Raw genomic sequence first — 19418 nt, 5'->3', positions numbered from 1 at the left:
TCTGCTCTGAGGGAGATGATGAAGTCCATGGATCAGACATCAACACCTCCCCTTCCTCCTGGTGACAAGGTTATTATAGTTTTATTATTTGTTTTACTTACTCATTCTTTTTTTATTTTGGTTTTATTTTAGTTCTTTTTAGTTTACTTGGCAAAGCTATAAAATTGGAAGATAGATTTTATATCCATCTACGATACAATCTGTATGAAATTAATTTACAAATGAGTTTACAAAAACTAAAACTAAAACTTTTTCTGTATGGTTTTCTTTAGTTTATTTATTTATTTTCAATTACACAGTTTCAGTTATTTATCAATTTGTGTAAACCCTCATTAAGTGTGCCTGCCATGTAATGGCAAAACACTTATTGAGATCCTCCATATTTATTAATATAGTTTATTTACCGCCGCAAAAGTTTGCCGCTCCGTAACTGCCGCACGGTTTACACCACCGCAATATATACATCAAAACGTGCGGCTTGGCCGGGAATCGGGTGCTCGGAAGTTTTTCGCCATTACGCGTTACGATTGCCACGTTATTCACAAAAAACTACGAAACTCCGCCCCTTTTGGCCGCACGCACTGCGCAAAATGCTACTCCTCCCACACGGTTTACTCGTTAGTGGCAATGTATACATCAAAACGTGCAGGACAACCGGCCCACTTACCACATTACTTTTCTCGCCGTTTACCTTAAATTTTTCTTTTTTTTAATTTTCCGTTTCTGAGTTTTGGTTTCTTTTTTATTGATTTTATAATCATTATTTTGCTGTTTTTTCTTTACTGTTTTTGGCTGCCCGAGGAGACCAAAATGCTACTCCTCCCACACGGTTGTGATGGCCCCGCCAATGTATACATCAAAACGTGCGCAACGACCGGGCCAACCAGGCTATTAAGCCGTTACGCGCTACCACGGCAAAGTTATAGGCAAAGCCCCTCAGCCAACGCAGGCACACTTACATTTTCGTAGGAAATTTGTTTCTAGTTATTATTTTCATTTTAGTTAACTAAAATAACAACCTCTCTTTCTCTCACTTTAAAATGTTCAGCTATCTTTGAAGTTTTATTGGTGATTTAATATTTTTGGAAAAGTTTATACTTTTTGAAATATTTAATTGTATTCATATTTTTTTCATCCCATATATAATCTATGGGATCTAATCTTGAAATCCACCTCACCTTTGCAGCCTCATTACTCTGGCATACTTTTTTGTAGAAACAGGATTTATACTTTAAACAGCTCACAAGCCTTTTTTCGTGGTTCACGGTATTCGAATGCGTCACACGTTTTTTCCGAAATCACACTTCAAAGTTTGGCCGTTTTAAGCCAACTTTCAAATCTAGAGTGCGTCGTCTCGCTGAAGTCTCCCCTGGAAATCTACCAAACGAATCGTCCTCACGGCCAAAATATTCACCTTACACGCATGTTTTTTGGGCATGATGTAGCCACACTTGTCTTCTTTCACACAATGGCCCTCATTTATCAACGTGGTGCAGCCCGAATAATGAGCGTACGGCGTAATCACCGCAATTTTCGGCATTTATCAATATATCCTGACGTGGGCTTTATCCTACGGTACGCTGAGATCTCACGTCTGGTCGGGACCAGTTGTTGACGTTGGCTGCACCCGTTTATTCCATCCTAGACCTGCGGAGCAGCATTGTTTGACTGTCTGAGAGGCATTGGACACCTAATCCACTCATAAATCTGTATATCTACACTAATAAATAATCCCTGTGAAAATATAACATTTTATAAAGTAATTTAAACAAACTGCTTTAACAGTCATTCAGATAAGATTGTAGATCTGTCTGTATTGAAAATAGCAGATCTACAAGCTCACAAGCCAGCAACGCGTTGTGAGCTTGTAGATCTGCTATTTTCAAAATATACGGGCGCTTTCTGCGAGAGCACTCTTCTGCGCGAGCACCGGTCTAACAGGCGGCGCTGCTGTTATATTTTCATGGCCACCGGGAGATCAGACATTTAACCCATGGTCCAATACGCACCAGCCTTCATTCATTAATGTTCTCTCCAGGCTATCTCTCATTAATGCGGAGCGGGACGGGACTCGCCCGTCCGACGGTCCGAGTCTCACTGGGAAATGGGAATAGCCTACATGAGGGCTTTATTTTAGTGTAACTCGAACGCGCACTGCTCGGTATGGGTTAAATACATTAATCTACAAAAGTATTCCATTCATGCCGATGTGATTGGTATCATAATATGTCATTCATGTAGGCTACAAGCCTACGTGACAATACGCTACGGGCGTGTGTGTGTGTGTGTGTGTGTGTGTGTGTGAGAGAGAGAGAGAGAGAGAGAGAGAGAGAGCGAGCGAGAGAGGCATGTGCGTGTGCGTGTGCACACGCACACGCACACGCACGGGGGGTCGGGGGGGGGGGGGCTGTTTCTTATTGGCTTTTCATGTCTTTGGTCGTATTCTGGTTCGTCTTCATGTCGTAAAATCGGGGCGTTTTGAGAATATTTATGGGGCGTGTTATTTAAATGACGCTCGTTTCAGCCGTGACATTTATCAACGCTAGGACCAAGTGTAAGCTCGGATCAGCTGTGTAGGATGCGTTGATAAATGTGACTTCGACGTTGGTGTACGCCGAATATATGGAAAAATATACGGCGGTTTATACGCTGCGTTGATAAATGAGGGCCAATGTGACTACCAAAGCATAGAGACATACAAAATGTGAACTACAGCCCTCTGAGTGACACGTTAACAGTGGCGGAGCGTCCGGGGAGGCAAGGGAGGCGGCCGCCTCCCGGCCCGCGACCCTGGAGGGCCCGGCCGCCGGGCCCTCCAGGGTCGCGGCCCCGACCCGGTCGCCGCGACCGGGCCGGGGCCGCGACCTCTCCGCGGCGCCTCTCCGCCTCTCATTTAATTAAAGCAACAACATAACCCTAACCTAACCCTATCCTAACCCTAAAACCGAAATAAAGTGACAAAAAGCCCCCCAAAAGGTGACCCGACCCGACCCAAACCCGCAAAATTTTCCGCGCGCTTCGCGCGCGGGATGTGCACCCACGCACGCGCGCTGCGCGCGCGTGCGTGGTGGCACGGGGGGGGGCCTGATCACTGTGCTCTGCCTCCCGGCCCGGCTTTCAGTTGTTCCGCCACTGCACGTTAATCATGTTAATTTAGTTTACAAACACAATTTCTTAACTCGCTCTTAGAACCACGTTTTTGATCGAACCAACACCAAAATTGGACACGTTGTGCCTCAATATCTCGGGCCACTCACAGTAAAAAAAAAAAAAGTGCAATGCTGAAAGGAGACCACTGACTTACTAAGTCAGTCCAGTATATCTGTAGCACAGACTGGGGTTTAAACAGGTATAACTCCAGTTCCCAGCATGTTACAGGCTTCAAACTTGGTGGGTGGTCCCACCGACTTCCAATATCTTAAAAAATGACCACTTCCGGGGTTCCCTTCCGACTTCCGGTTTGTCAGATTTCCTTGAAACTTCACCCACACACTAGGTGCGTCCACACACACACACACACACACACACACACACACACACACACACACACACACACACACACACACACACACACACACACACACACACACACGTCGATTCACCGGAAGTTCCATCCACTCCCATGATATTGATTTGATTTCCGTTTTTTTCCCATATCATTGGAGTGGATGGAACTTCCGGTGAATTGACGCGCGTGTGTGTGGACGCACCCACTCTCTGAGGGGTGCGGAGTTCAATGGCGCAACCCGGAAGTGGATCTGTTCAATTGGTTTTACCAGGAAGTGGTCGTACAGACCCGAAACTAGTAATCAAATTTAGTTAAAAGTACCTTATTTGAGTGAAAATACTTTAGTGATTATAGTGAGTTAAAAGTACCCTATTTGAGTAAAGGTACTTGGTAGCACTTTATAATAACTAAAAACTAATTAGTATTAGATAAGCATTAGTAAATACTTCATTCATCATAAATTCATCATTTGTAAAGCATTATTCATACATTACTAAATATTAGTAAACACAGCTATAAATGTTTTATCCCTGATGAATAAACTAATCATTAATATGCTTCATGATGGTATTGACATTTTCTATACCACTGTTTCTATCTGATTTATAAATGCTTATAAGGCATAGATAGTCCTGACTTTAGATGGGCTCACACAAAATACTTAACTAATGACTAGTAACCTAGTAGTAACTTGTACCTTAATAAATCACGAGTTTGAGTATGAATAAGTGTGTACATTTGTACACATAATGATTTAGACATGGTTAGTGAGTGTGTTAATACATGTTTTATAAACACTTATTCATACTCAAACCAATGCTTAGTAATGTATGAATAATGCTATACAAATGATGAATTTATGATTAATTAAGTATTCACTAATGCTGAACTGATGCTTAACTAATGCTAAATAGTGTATAGTTGAAATGAGTTAACTAATGCTTAGTAATGTATGAATAATGCTTTACAAATATTGAATGCATGATGAATTAAGTATTTACTCATGCTTAACTAATGCTTAATAGTGTAAAGTTAAGTACTTAAGTGATTATAGTGGGTAACTTATTTGAGTAAAAGTTCAGAAAAGTAATCAAAGTACTTTATTTGTTTCACCCTCGCAACCGTCTATTAGACCATAGTAACCATGGTTTTACCAAACTTTTTGGACTTTTAAAGTTATTCCAATGAAATGCTGATTCCATTTGAACTTTTTGTACATGTAAACGTATTCTATTCAATACAATTTCTGTTAAGCATACTAATGCTTTTATATTTATATTCCATTGATGTTATAATTGTATTTAAACTTTTTGTACCTTCAAATGCACATTCTACTTAAATACTGTACATCATACTTCGCGGGTGTTTTCAGCGAGCCCATGCAGTTTCTGCAGAAACTGCTTTTCTAGTTATTTTTTATATTTGAATATTGTTGCTGTCCGGCAGGAACCAGCTAACTAAATTTTTCCGCTTTTGCAATTCCCCCCCCCCCCATAAATCAGTGCTATTGAACACCTTGTGTTGATTAAAAAAATCCAGGCTCCAACCCCTTTTGACCTCCAACCTCATTGTGAGCTTGGAGGTCCATTTAGCTGTTCATATCAATGATGAACAAAACCTCATAACACTTTTTTTTGGTTTTTGTCATTTCCTGAAAAATTAACATTTAGTTAGCTGGTTTCTGCCGGACAGCAGAGATATATTCAAATATATTAGCTTATATAATATCCTCCTATAATTCGACAAAGCTCTGTAGGGGTGAGCCCAAAATCTGTTCTGCCTGGTTCTCCTCATAGTGGGGCGGCGTGGCACAAGAAATCCGCCTAATCGTTCAATTTTACGATTAAAGCGCCAAATTTGGCAGAAGTGTTGATTGATATATTGGGAACAAAACTGGATATTGGGACATCACAAATTCTCACCCTGGTGGGCGTGGCAGCCATTTTTCAAAATGGCCACCAGCAGTTGATCAAATCTTCCTAGTTTTTGTCCTAGTAGGCTGAAATGTTGCTCAAGTATGTGAATATGAAGGTGTGTGGGTGTGCTCATGCTAATTGCCTAAAAGGGGGCGTTTCAATGGGAGTGGCCTAGTTAACAGCAATATTTTGGGAGAATTGTTCAAATGGTGATACAAGCGAGACATTTGGTACAAATCATCTTCGGAGATCACACTTCGATTTAGGACACCGGGCCAGTCATAAATCAAAGATGGCAGCCATTTTTTTCAAGATGGCTGCCAAAATGTGACTGTTTTTGCATTTCTGCATAATTCTGACTATAATTCTTTGAGGTAAATTACCAAATCACCAAAAAGAACTCCCATAGTATGTTTTGAACATTTTCAAATAGGAGTTACCATTTACGGTGAAGGTGCCAACTCAGCATATCGAGTAGCATGGCTTGAGTCCTGTGGTAGGTACTGGGAGCTGATGTTAGGTGTGAAGATGAAGAAAGAACAATGCTCTGTGGAGCTCAGGGAGGAGATAAGAAAGGCAGCCAGAGAGATGAAGAAAGTAGGGAGGAGTACAAAGAGATAAGGGGTAAGGCGGAGAGAACAGTGGTGAGGGTTAAGGAAAAGAGTATGAGAAGTTGTATGAAAGGTTGGACACCAAGGAGGGAGAAAAGGACCTGCACCGATTGTTTAGACAGGTACTGAGATGGGAAGGATGAGCAAGAGGTTAAGGTGATGAAGGATGGCTGGAAATGTTCTAATAACCAAAGACAGTGTGTTGAGAAAATGGAAGGAGTACTTTGAGGGAACGGATGGAGGACAGTGTCGGTGTTATTCTATGCATAGTGGCTCATAGGAATAGACTATGTGACAACCAGGAATAGTTTGGTGACCACTGGAGAGACGGTTGACAGCCGGAATGTAGACAGCATCCGGGAGCAATATGGGTTAGCGCCCTAGCCTGTGTCTTCCGTGAGGAGGAAGCCCAACAAATCCACGGTGAGGCCTTTAAGGAGGGCTATTCAAGCAAGCTGCAAGTGGAGCCTGTAGTACCACCACGGCCCAAGAAACCATCACGCCAGAATTAAATGTTTAGAACAGGGGAGTTTGGTGCAACGCTCAGGTCCTGGACCTGGTGAGACGAAGGAGGAGCCCGGCCAGGAGGCCATCCACAGAGCCTAGTCCCTCCACATGCCATATCCTCCGCTCTCCCCCAGTCCTGGCAGAGTAGCCCCGGATAAGCGGCCTGAGAGGCCCTGTCTTGCCCTAAGAGGACTGACCGTGGGTAGCTACTGGGATGTAAGTCGGGCGCTTGACAAACCCCAGCCCGGGTCACCTCGGCGAGGGTGTATGTTGCGTACCCACCACCCATGTTGAGACCCGAAACACCGATCAACCCCAGGCTACAACACTGATATGTCCCAGGTGCATCCATGTGATGTTTTTCTGTATGCAGGAGTTATTTGTAACAGAAGGATACCAGTGAGAGGGAAGATGTATAGGACGGTAGGGGGACCAGCCATGAGGCTGTACGGCTTGGAAACGGTGGCACTGACGAAAGGCCAAATGCCAAAGCGGTGGTTTAAGGATGCGGTGAGAGACGACATGCGGGTGGCTGGAGTCACAGAGGAAGACACAGAACTAGATGGGAAAACATTTATACATGTTCAGAAGTCATGAGATTTTGTCATTGAGTTTGACTGTGAGCACAGTTGTATGGCGTGTTTTTGAAATGTTTTAATTTAGATGGTTAGAAATGGTAACTCCTGTTTTAAAATGTTCAAAAACATACTATGGGAGTGCTATTTGGTGATTGACCTCAAATAATTAAAAGATAATGCAGAAATGCAAAAACAGTGTTGGCGGCCATCTTGAAAAAAAATGGCTGCCATCTTTGATTTAGGAGTGGCCCGGTTTTCTAAATCGAAGCGTGATCTCCAAAGATGATTTGTACCAAATTTCCAACTTGTATCACTATTTGAACAATTCTCCCAAAATATTGCTGCTAACTAGGCCACTCCCATTGCAACGCCCCCTTTTAGGTAATTAGCATGAACACACCCACACACCTTCATACTCACATACATCACGCAACATGTTAGCTTACTAGGACAAAAATTAGGAGGATTTGATCAACCGCTGGTGGCCATTTTGAAAAATGGATGCCACGCCCACCAGGGTGAGAATTTGTGATGTCCCAATATCCAGTTTTGTTCAACATATATCTATCAACAGAGCCGCCAAATGTGGTGCTTTCATCATAAAATGAACGATTGTTTTGGTGCCCCATAGGCCACTCCCACTGCCACACCCCCTTTTTGGAAGATGGTATGAACAGTTACTCAGCTGTTCATGACCAACCTTTCCACATTTTGTGAAAATCTGTACATCTATATCAAAGTTATGCAATTTCTTTGATCGGCCACTCCCATTGCCACACCCCCTTTTAACCAATTGACACGAACACGCACACACAGCTTCACAAACATATACTTGACCTTCATGCAACATTTCAGCTTCCTAAGGCAAAATCTGTAGCTGCTAGAGGGTGATTTAGGAAGGTTTGGTGGCCATTTTGAAAAATGCCTGCCACGCCCACAAGGGTGAGAATTTCTGATGTCCCAATATCCAGTTTTGTTTCCAATATATCAATCAACACTTCTGCCAAATTTGGCGCTTTAATCACAAAATTGAACGATTTTCGTGCTACGCCGCCAAGCTATCAGTGGCTTTAGCAATTGATCTGAATTTGCACACAGCCATTGACCATTACCATGTGCACGGAACAGGGAAGCCTGTTTTTCGCTTTCCCCAAATGTCAGCTGTTTATTAGCATTTTTGTGTTCGCTGGCTCCCAGGTTGCCAAATCATGTGCACATATCCCCCCACGGGTATGGTCTAGTATCATTAATTTATGGTTAGGCTATAGCCTACAATAAAACACCCACGTGCACATATACAAATGCTATTATGACAGGCTAAACTAAATAGTGAAAGCAACTATACTAGTTAAGGGTTGTGGCTTTAATATACGTTCATTTTTGGGGGTTTTGATAAGAGGAGAGTAATATTATAAGCTACAACTTCTTACCGCACGTTAGAGGAAAAGACGCACCTCGTCGAGTAATCTGGCCATTGTGGCTACAGTATCGACGTTGCCCCTGCAGTCCTCTTACGTTGAATATAAACTCTCTCTAACCCTAACCTTAACCTCTTTATTTTCACTGGTTTTAAGCTTTTGTGTGTCGGAACATCCGAGCACAGTCCACATTGGCAATGATCATTTTCATAACATGGCAGACAAGCATGTAGCCTATGTGTACCCTCTCGCTCTTGGAGTTACACTCGGCACCCTCTCATATTGAACTTCATTCCTGCTATAACTATATGTTTATGAACAGCTAAATCAGTTCAGTCCGCCTCTGCAAGGGCTTGTGTTTGTGTTGTCTTTCCTGTGTTGCTGCTGGTTCTCCATCGGTTGGAGCTGTACAGTATGTGTGTATGATGAGTCAAGTGGCTGTCTTTGACATCCTCTTCATGCTGGACCCCACTTTCTTCCGTGTCTTAAAAAAACAAACAAAAAACTTTAGGTTGCCAATGGCACTTTCCCATGACCCCAATTTGGGTCGCAACCCATAGTTTGAAAAACACTGGTTTAGACTGATGCTATAGGTTCTTGGTTTACCTGTGATCATAGTACATTGAGGCACTACACTGTCTCTCTGCATTCATAATATGTATCTGTATGTGTTTACCTCACTCTGGATAAGCGCGTCTGCTAAATGCCTAATTGTAAAATGATTTTGTTACTCTTTATTTATGTTAATTTAATAGCCATGTATATATTTTCTTTTCTCTGTTTTTAGGGAACTATTCCTTTGCATGGTGAGATGGAAGAACATCCTGTGACAGAGTCACTGTCCTCTCTACATCCCTCTCTGGAGCTCCAAGATGAAACTGATCTAAGTTCATGCTTCAGTGGTTTGAGGGTAGAAGAATCCATATCTCTGCCTCGTTCTCACAGCTTACCCTCACTGAGCCAAATTGCATGTTTAGAGAACAAGACAAGTTTCAGGGCAAAGTGCTCCCACAGCTTAAATGATTTTACACTACTGGACAAAACACAGAAAATGACACCTGATATTATTGTTGTAGAAAACAAGGAAATCTACAGGTTCCACAGCACCCAAGCAGGACTGTTCCAATGCAGCGTGACCGGCCTGGTGTTTAAGATGGAGACAGAGGGAGATGTGACTTACAGGACAGTCCCATGGCACCGAAGGCTTTTAGCCCAGCTTGTCAAGAGGCCTGCAGGACCACTGTTTGACATAAAATCCAGTCCTCAGAGGTCTGTGTGTCAGTTACGCTTTCCACATTGTGAGATCCTCTCCATGGGTGGAGGCAAATCCTTGTCTGTTGCCCATGTGATGGATGATGATGGCATTGAGCTGATCAAACCCCATGGGATCACAGAAACTCATGTTATCATAAATGTAACTGGATCATCTTTATTTGGTATCATCATGGAGATGTTGTACGGGCCCAGTCCTGTCCAGGCATTGGTGTCACTGTTTTATACACCACCGATTGTTGATGATCATCCCAGTTCAGTTCTGAAAGTGTTGATGCTGCCTCGGAACGTTGTGCTGAGGGAAGTGCTGAAGGAAAGGAGGACATTACATGGAGAAGAAATCTACATTGAAAACCCTCCCTGTAAACTAATCCCAAAGCAAGAATACACTCTCTCCACTTCCCCTCAAGATGATTCCATCAAAATTCAACCAAAGAGGGCCGAATTTGAAGTTGATGAATCATCCTATGGTGATTACGTCGAAACATTTGACGTGATTTTAAAACGAAGGCTTAGTTGTATTACTGTACTTCTAAGTAGCAGTAAGACCTCCGACTGTCCATGGGAACGTGATGTAGACCTTTCAACTGCTGCTTTAAGAAAACAACAAGTTCAGCACACTCTGAGTCGTCCACCAGAAGACAGACTGTTTGATGTGCGGAGCAGCTTTATCAACAGCGTTTCCGATTCCGCTCTCAACAGTGTCCTGGACAAACTTTTACACAAGGGAGTGATAATCAGAGAAGAATATGATAACGCCAATGTCAACCAAGTGACACAGGACAAGGCACGTTTTGTCATCGATGCAGTGAGGAACAAAGGAACTGCTGCCAGTTCAAGTATGATATTATTTCTCTGTGAAACCGACCCATTCCTCTCGAAACATCTTGGGTTGATGTAGAACTGTACTGATGTACTTGAAATACCTTCAGTATCCAGGCAACTTACTGCTTCTCTTTTTATCTTCCTGAAGATGAAGACAAGTTGGACACATTGAAGATGTATACAACCCCCCCCCCCTTTTTTTTTAATGACAGTCATCCAGAGAGCAACATAAAGTAAAGGAACAATGGCAGGTGCAATGCCTTACTCAAGGACACTTCAACAAGGTGATTTGTTGTTGCATGGACACTCATTGTCTGTTTCAGGGAATTAACACATGATGTTTTGACTACGACCTCAGGACACAAAGACTGTTGGTTGTGATCCTGATACACTGTTCGTCGTGATCCTGTAATGTATCTGTTGAATCATACGGTGGAAGGAACTTGGTCTAAACATAACAAACAGACCATAGCAACGGGATGTATGACTGTTAAAGACTGACCGCAACAAATTGGACGGATGCAGAGCAGCTGAATGATGAACTATGGTTGTAAACATACCTAGAGAGCTGCCTCTAACCTCTCTACTCTACGATGAGGAACAACAGTTGTGGAGAGTCATTTAGAACACATGGTGCGTGAAATCCCCACCTTCCTCTTGAATCTTGAGCTGCACACCAGACAGATAAGCCAGTCTAACTCTTCACACTTCCTTGATCCTTGACCCATGATAAGTTCTTGGTTTACCTATTGTAATGACAAGGCCGGCTGCAGGTCAAGTCCACAGTCAAATTTTAGACCACCCCAAAATGGATGTGTACAAGGAAATGCATTTTTAAATATGAAGACAGCACAGCTCTGTATTAGGGCTAGAAGCCAGTCACAGGACCACTGTGACATCTGACACACCCCCTGGGTTCCGCTGACGTCAGAACACTGACCAGTTCTCTAGAAGAGGAGGCCGAAGGGACGTGTCGCACGGGACCGATCAGGAGACCACCTGTTTGCTGACCCAGTTCTGTGTCTTGACCATTTGCACCCCTTTTATGGCCATTGAGATGAACAGGACACACTGGGACAAACACCAAACCTGTGCCTCTCAATCAACTCAAGGAGATTATGCTGAGACTGCAAATCTGGATACCTGCAAAGACCTGGTCAAGCAACCCCCTCTCGTGTCCACCCAGGCCAGGAAAGGGGGGGGGGGTGTCACACACACACACACACACACACACACACACACACACACACACACACACACACACACACACACACACACACTCTCCTCTACTTCCCCCACTATGCCAATTGGATTAAACCATTGTGAAATGATTATTTAATTAACCCAAATGCCCACAAACATAGCCCAATTTCATGAAGACAGGACTGGCAACGCTCCAACGCTCCAAAATGTATGGCAACGCTCCAAGGTAGCCGAATGAATGTGTCGATTCTTGCGCCCTACGCTTCATGATCTGCTCTTTCGTTCTTTTCCTCACTTCCCAACAGCATTGTATCAGTTTAGGAGGGGAGGCATGCGTTAATCCGACAGACCTTTTCTCCGACTATGTGGCATCCGCGTGCGGTTAGGGTTAGGGTGCGGGTTTGGTTCGGGTTTAGTATTGGAAACGTCGGAGCGCTGCTGTCGGACTAATGTACTGCACCCGTTTCTGTTCATTCTTTTCCCTACATGTTATCCTACATGTGTGTGCATGCTCTGGATGCATGCATCCACGACAGTCACTGTCAGGTCTTTTCAACGATCCTTTCACAGCAAATGTCGCTCTACATCTGGATTATTTGCACAGTTTAATGATCAGATTTGTTTGGTACTCACCGCTTCATTGTGCAGCTGTTTTTCGGTAGCCACCGATCAGCTGTTCAGCGGCTAGTTGCCAGGCTAATCCTGCTTGGAGTCGGCAACAAGTGATCCGCGCGGCGTTCAAACAATCTGCGGATCTTCTACGGTGATACGCTCCACTGGCCTGTTTTCTGCCTTGATATACGGGAATCTCGGACTATCAGGATGTTTTCCCTTCCACCGATAGTGAAAGCTGGCGGTGGCTGACTTTCATCGTGGAGGATGAGGATATTAAAATACTCCTCCTTGGAACTTCACAAACGTGCCTGCTATTCCACTCCTAACTCCCATGCAGTGATTAAATCCTTTGGACTCTTGCGTCGCCCCCGGTACATACATAGGGGCTCACGGCGTGAGTTTGTTTATTTATTCTGATTCACCCATTCCATCTGTACTGTCTGTTGGGATGTCTGGTCTCGCGCGACGTCATCACAACAAACTCCACGTGTGCAGCAGCAATCTCCGCCCACTGGTCTGTGTTGACAGCGTCACTCCTCCCATTCAACCTGCATCTGCAATAAACAATGCTGCGACGTTCATGCTGCTGAATGCTCGCTCTATCAATAATAAACCTGATTTAATCCATGACACCATCACAGGCAGGAATATTCACATTCTCTGTCTTACAGAAACATGGCAGAAAGAACAGGACTTTGTTGCACTCAATAAAGCCACACCCCCAGGCTGTGTATATAATTAAAGAGGTCAGCATGCCTGCTGTCACCTCATTTGAGTGTGTTGGATTCACACTTACTGGGTTTTCCCAGATTCAGTTTGTCCTCATCTACCGTCCACCTAAGACAAAACAGTCTGTCTTTTTGTCTGAACTATCTGAGCTGCTCACTCCTGTCTGCGCGTTGTCTCCATCCACACATCTGCTTGGGGATCTGAACATACACGTGGATAACAGCACCAACAAATTTGCGACATAGTTTCTGTCGCTGCTGGACTGTTTCAATTTCACCCAGCATGTACAGGGCCCCACCCATGAAAAAGGCCACACATTGGATCTGGTCTGTTCCACTGGCACACCTCCCTCCAACCTGGAGTGCCTGGAACTGGGCATCTCGGACCATCGTGCCATCTTGTTCACAATACCCGCCTCTGTACCCAAACAGCACCCTGGACGCACAATAACCTTCAGAAACATCAAGAGAGTGAGCGCACCAGCGCTATCTGCCCAGATAGCTACTCGTATGGCTACGGTTCCTCCCAACACCTCGGTGGATGGCCTGGTAACCCACTTCAATGCTGCCATATCCCTCAGTCTCGACTCCCTTGCCCCCCTGATAACACGGACTGTCTCCTTCAACCGTCCTGCCCCCTGGTACACTCCGGAACTCCGCACCTTGAAGGCCACTGGCCGGCGGCTGGAGAGGCTCTACAAACGAACCGGCCTCACTGTCCATCGTCTGATCTACAAAGACCATGTAGATGCCTACAAGGATGCTCTCTCCCGGACCAAAACCCAATACTATTCCACTCTTATTGGCTCTCAGCAGAACAACCCCAGGCTGTTGTTCTCTACCATTAATCGACTACTACGCCCCCTCAGTGTCCCTAACTCCTCAGGTGCCCCTGACCTTTGCATCAGGTTCTTGGACTTTTTCCAAGCTAAAGTGGACTTTATCCACCAACAGCTCCTGGCACCTGCCTCCCCCACTCCATACACACCTCGGCCTCAGGACACTGCTCCCGTCGCTGCCTGCCTCCCAACGTGCCGTCTTTCCTCCTTCCCTGCTGTGGATGCTCTGATGGTCACTGAGTTGGTCATCAAGGCTAACTCATCCACCTGTTCTCTGGACCCCATGCCCACAGCACTAGTGAAGACGTGCCTACCCACCCTCTGTCCTTTCATCATTGACATCATCAACTCCTCACTGCAAGCTGGCACAGTACCCTGCAGCCTCAAAATTGCCTCAATCACTCCGATTCTCAAGAAGCCTGGTTTGGACCCTGAGGAGCTGAGCAACTACCGGCCTATCTCCAACCTTCCTTTCCTCAGCAAAATCTTGGAAAGAGTAGTTGCCGCCCAAATTCAACAACACATGTCCAACTATGAGCTTTATGAGCCACTCCAATCTGCCTACAGAACACACCACAGCACGGAGACCGCCCTACTAAAGATCACCAATGACCTTCTTATGGCTGCTGATGTAGGCCACATCAGCATTGTTGTTCTTCTGGACGTCTCCCACACCATCCTCCTGGACCGCCTCTCCACCTATCTTGGCCTCACAGACACAGCCCTCGTCTGGTTCCAGTCATACCTCTCCAACAGACAACAGTTTGTCACTGTCAACTCTTCCAAATCACACCCAGCCCCAGTCAAACACGGCGTGCCGCAAGGTTCCGTACTTGGTCCACTACTGTTCACCATATACATGCTCCCCCTGGGTCAGATTATTCGCCACAATGGACTAAGCTTCCACTGCTATGCTGACGATACTCAACTGTATCTGAGCACCACACCTTCCAGTCAGCTTCCCCCCAGTCCCTAGTCAACTGCATCACTGAAATAAAAGCCTGGATGACCACTAACCTTCTCAAACTAAACAGTTCAAAAACAGAGCTCATGGTTGTGGCTTCCAAGGCACTGCTCAAGAAAATTGGAGATGTTCTACTCCATGTCGATGGCAGTCCTTATCTCCATCTCTGGAAGTCCGCAACCTTGGCATTATTCTGGACTCAACCCTCTCCTACCAGTCACACATCAAATCCATAACCAAATCGGCCTTCTTCCACCTCAAGAACATCTCTAGTGATGTGCGGGTCGGGTTTTTTCATGACCCGCCCCGCACCGCCCCGCAACGGAACCCAACCCGCCCCGCGAACCCATATATAAATCTATGGCTCAACCCATCCCGCGACCCGCGGTAAAAAAAAAAATCGGTAAAATCATGAAGGGACATAATCTTCAAGTATACACCCCAAGTGTATTCAAACTGTTTTATTGTTATTATTCTTATTCTTATTAGGAATAAAGACGAAACAAGAGCATGTGATTCTTTTTTTTTACGTGCGAGAGCGGCTGACCCGCTCACCCGCAGCCCGCATAATTTTCTCTGAAATCCTGACTCGACCCACCCGCGCCGCGGGTTGACCCGCGGGTTACGGGTCGACCCGTGGGTTACGGGTCGACCCGCTCATCACTAATCTCTAGGCTCCGTCCCTCACTCTCCGATTCTGTGGCTGAGACCCTCATTCATGCATTTGTCACCTCCCGTCTGGACTACTGCAATGGAGTCCTGTTTGGGCTCCCAAACAAATACCTGGATAGGCTCCAGTATGTCCAAAATTCAGCTGCCAGAGTTCTCACCCGCACCAAGCCTTGGCAGCACATCACCCCTACCCGTAAACAACTGCACTGGCTTCCTGTTCAATTCCGCATCCATTACAAACTCCTCCTTCTCACCTACAAATGTCAAAATGCCCTTGCTCCACAGTACCTCTCAAGCCTACTCCATAAACCAAGCCAGTCACGGACCCTGCAGTCCACAGACTTGGACCTCCTTGCTGTCCCAACACAAACATACAAACTTTCGGGGACAGAGCCTTCAGTGTGGCAGCCCCCACCCTGTGGAACTCCATCCCAATAGGGATTCGCCATGCTCCAACACTGGACTCTTTTAAAACTGCCTTGAAAAGACACCTATTCTCTCAGGCTTATGACATATAGTTGTTTGTTTGTTCATTTGTCTGTTAGTTGTTCATTGTTCTGATTTAAAGCGTCCTTGGGTTTATGAAAGGCGCTGTATAAATTCAAGCTATTATTATTATTATTATCCTGTTTCACTTTATTTACTAACATTTAAGCCCTCATTAAGTGGGTGGACTAATACTTATCTTTTGTTTTAAGTTAGTTGGTTGGTCCTTCGGGCCAAACAAATATTGATTGAAAGCCTGATGTCCCACTTCAGGCCTCACTCAAATGGGGCCTTCAATTGAAACATGCATAGGCCTAAAGTCACGACCTTTGAGGACAGGAAATGCCTGTCATTAAACGCGTGAATGGAAGATCACATTTATGATGTACAACTGAATGCTGTGGCATTTTGAATCATTGTGTGCATTTATTTACGTTTAATAAAATGTTTAGACAATTTTATATTAAGGTGTTTGTCATTTTTATCCTGTTTACAGTAATACAAATGGGATATTTATTTCTAGTCTGAGAAGAATTCACATTACTATTACAGTGACGTAATATTTTATATTTCAATAATAATATTCCATAACTCAGAATTAATAATAAAATATTATGTCCTGTTCAGCCCATAATTACTACAGGGTCTGCGCTACATTATGATCCTAGATCGGCTAGATGACTATCTCTATGCATTTCATGTATTACCTCGTGTTTATCTTGCTTACTGTAAATCACTCTGGATTAAGAGCGTCTGCTAAATGCCTACACTCTAAACTGTAAACTAGACATAATAGAGTAAACAAGTAAAAAAATATATCAGTTTACAAAATAAACAACTATAAACAAACAAACAAAAGATCACTTACATATAATACACAACTGTTCCACATACACTATTTAAAACGTGCAACGTCTGACAGTTTTTGAGTGGTGCCGAAGTCAACCACTCCTATACATGACTTTGTCCGTATGTATGTATGTATGTCTGTCCACAAACATTGATGACAACATCAATACGGGGGTCAATACGGGGCTCATCAAAGGCACCACTCACTTCACACAGGGTGTGATTTTTTTGTATCAAACCTTAAATATTTGTATCATATTTAAGGTTTAATTAGTTTACACATTTTACATCATTTACATACTCTTTGTAACTGTGTTTTGAAAGGTTTCTCATTAGTAACAGTGTCCTGATGGCACGTGTTCTTGCTGGTTTAAAGTCGTGTGTGTGTGTGCGTGGGTGCGTGTGTGTGTGCACTTTTTAATGTTTTTAATGTTGTATATGGCAGAGATTTTTAACCCTCTGCCATAGATAATTAAATGGCAGACTGTTTAAACCCCTTAAAAAAAGAATAATAAATTAATAATACATACAATTTATATAGCGCTTTTCTGAGTACTCAAAGTCGCTTTACAAAACCGAAAACAAAATAAAAACAACTTTATTAGGACAAAACCAGATTAAAACGTTTAAAACAGATAGAAGTAAAGGTAAAGAAGGGGTAGGGAATGCGAGTCTGAAAAGGTGGTCTTTGAGTGTGGTTTTAAACGTGGCGAGGGATGGGGTGCAGCTTTGATGTGAGCTGGGAGTGAGTTCCATAGGGAGGGTGCGGCCACCGAGAAGGCCCTGTCACCCCAGGTTTGTTTCTTTGTCCTGGCCTGGGGATGTCCAGGAGGTTGGCATCACCCGACCTGAGGGAGCGGGAGGGTGGCATGGTGTAGATCAGAGAGGTAGATGAGAGCCTGGTTGTTTAGGGCCAAACTGATGTTTGGACGCCATCTAGTGTCTATTAGCAGACAGTGCACGTGATGTTGAGGTAGGGATATCATGGATGTAAAATCTGTTCAGATTTTGAATATTTTTTACACATGAATGCGAGTCCCAATTTAGGGACTGTCCAACGAGAGGCGGGACGGGTGGGCACCCACCAGCATTCCAGCCAGCAATCCCACAGGTCTCATAGGGGTAATAAAACATTGGGGGGGGGGGGAAATTACACTATTTGGACCACTTATTTTCTTGGGATCATCAACATCTTTATTTTAGAGGTCCTATGGATGCCAAAAATCCAGACTAGAAAGAAACAATAAGGGGGGTGCGTGTGGACCCCTCCTAGGGCCTCTACTATTATCCATGACAGGGCTGAATTGTTCTCATATTACTCACCAGATTTATTGAACTTGTGAATTACGTGCCATTTAATTGTTTTTGTATTATTATTCATCTCTTTGTATTTCTAAAAAAATATATATGACAAGCCTGGCTGAACAGCGGCCGATGAGCATAATGATTTATTTTATTTCTTTTACAGTTTGTTCATTCCATTATTTGTTTCTTTTACTAAAACATTGATTGAGACCCTCGGAAAATCCATAACCGTAAATCTCCACTTTAAATTATGAACTTGAAAAATACACACAAAAATAACATCCTTGTGTTATGAAGTGATCAGCTCATGTGTGCATAGATGAATCATTTGGTTATTAATTAACAATAAGACAAGAATAATACAGTTCGTATTGATACAGTTGGTATATTATAATAATACCATTGGTATTGTTAAAGGCATAATATGTAACTTTGCCCTGTGTTTAAATAACAAAACAATAAATATATTATTTTACCCATCATTTCCAGTGGTTCTCAACCTGTGGGTCGGGACCTCAGGGGCACATGATTTTTTGGGGGTCCCCAGATGACAGTGAAGGGACAATTTAAGGACTTTTAAGACATTTTTGATACCTAAAAAAAGACCATTACTGCATCAAAAGTAAGTAATCAACAAACTATACAATAAAAACTGGTCAAACATTGGGCAAAATGTCAATTAATGTAAGAGGCAAAAAAATCTACAAGCTCGCAACGTTGTGAGCTTGTAGATCAGCAATTTTTCAATATTTATCAGTGGGAGTCCTCCCCGACCCCCATATATCCTGAAGGTACCTTGTCTTAACCCTTTTAGTGTAATTTTAAGATTTCTTTGGCTATTCAAAAATAGCAGACATACAAGCTCATAGCGCGGCACCGAGTGCCGCGCTATGAGCTTGTAGATCCGCTATTTTTGAAAAGAAAATCGTGAAAATGCATGCAAATATTTGAATATATACATTTTTAACTAAAATCTTTGCTTCTGGGGGTCCCTGGAACAAAATATTTTGAGATGAGGGGGTCCGCGCGGTCAAATACATATCATTTTGGGTGGTCCTTGACGTGTGAATGTTAACCCCCGCATCCCTGTGATAATGATATCGAATATAGATGATATATAGA

At 43.7% G+C, this 19418-nt stretch overlaps 1 protein-coding gene across 1 annotated transcript; it reads left to right on the top strand.

The window, feature by feature from the left end:
• Positions 1-5: 5 nt before the first annotated feature.
• LOC311049145 (NACHT, LRR and PYD domains-containing protein 1 homolog) lies at positions 6-10758 on the top strand. The gene is made up of 2 exons (XM_084062624.1): positions 6-69; positions 9326-10758. Exons 1-2 carry the CDS (start codon positions 16-18, stop codon positions 10709-10711), a joined length of 1440 nt encoding a protein of 479 aa, XP_083918750.1. The 5' UTR covers positions 6-15; the 3' UTR covers positions 10712-10758.
• Positions 10759-19418: the final 8660 nt, after the last annotated feature.

Source organism: Gymnoscopelus microlampas (assembly GCF_963454915.1).
Source record: "Gymnoscopelus microlampas genome assembly, chromosome: 7".
NCBI classification, from domain to species: domain Eukaryota; kingdom Metazoa; phylum Chordata; class Actinopteri; order Myctophiformes; family Myctophidae; genus Gymnoscopelus; species Gymnoscopelus microlampas.
The sequence above is the reverse complement of the archived record's forward strand: the minus strand, read 5'-3'. Positions and strand labels throughout refer to the sequence as shown.

Bases quoted from the DNA above. Each gene is read 5' to 3' on its own strand.
- LOC311049145 (XM_084062624.1), top strand. From the start codon at position 16: ATGATGAAGTCCATGGATCAGACATCAACACCTCCCCTTCCTCCTGGT. The intron at 70-9,325 runs GTTATTATAGTT...CTCTGTTTTTAG, and splicing joins CCCTTCCTCCTGGTGACAAG to GGAACTATTCCTTTGCATGG.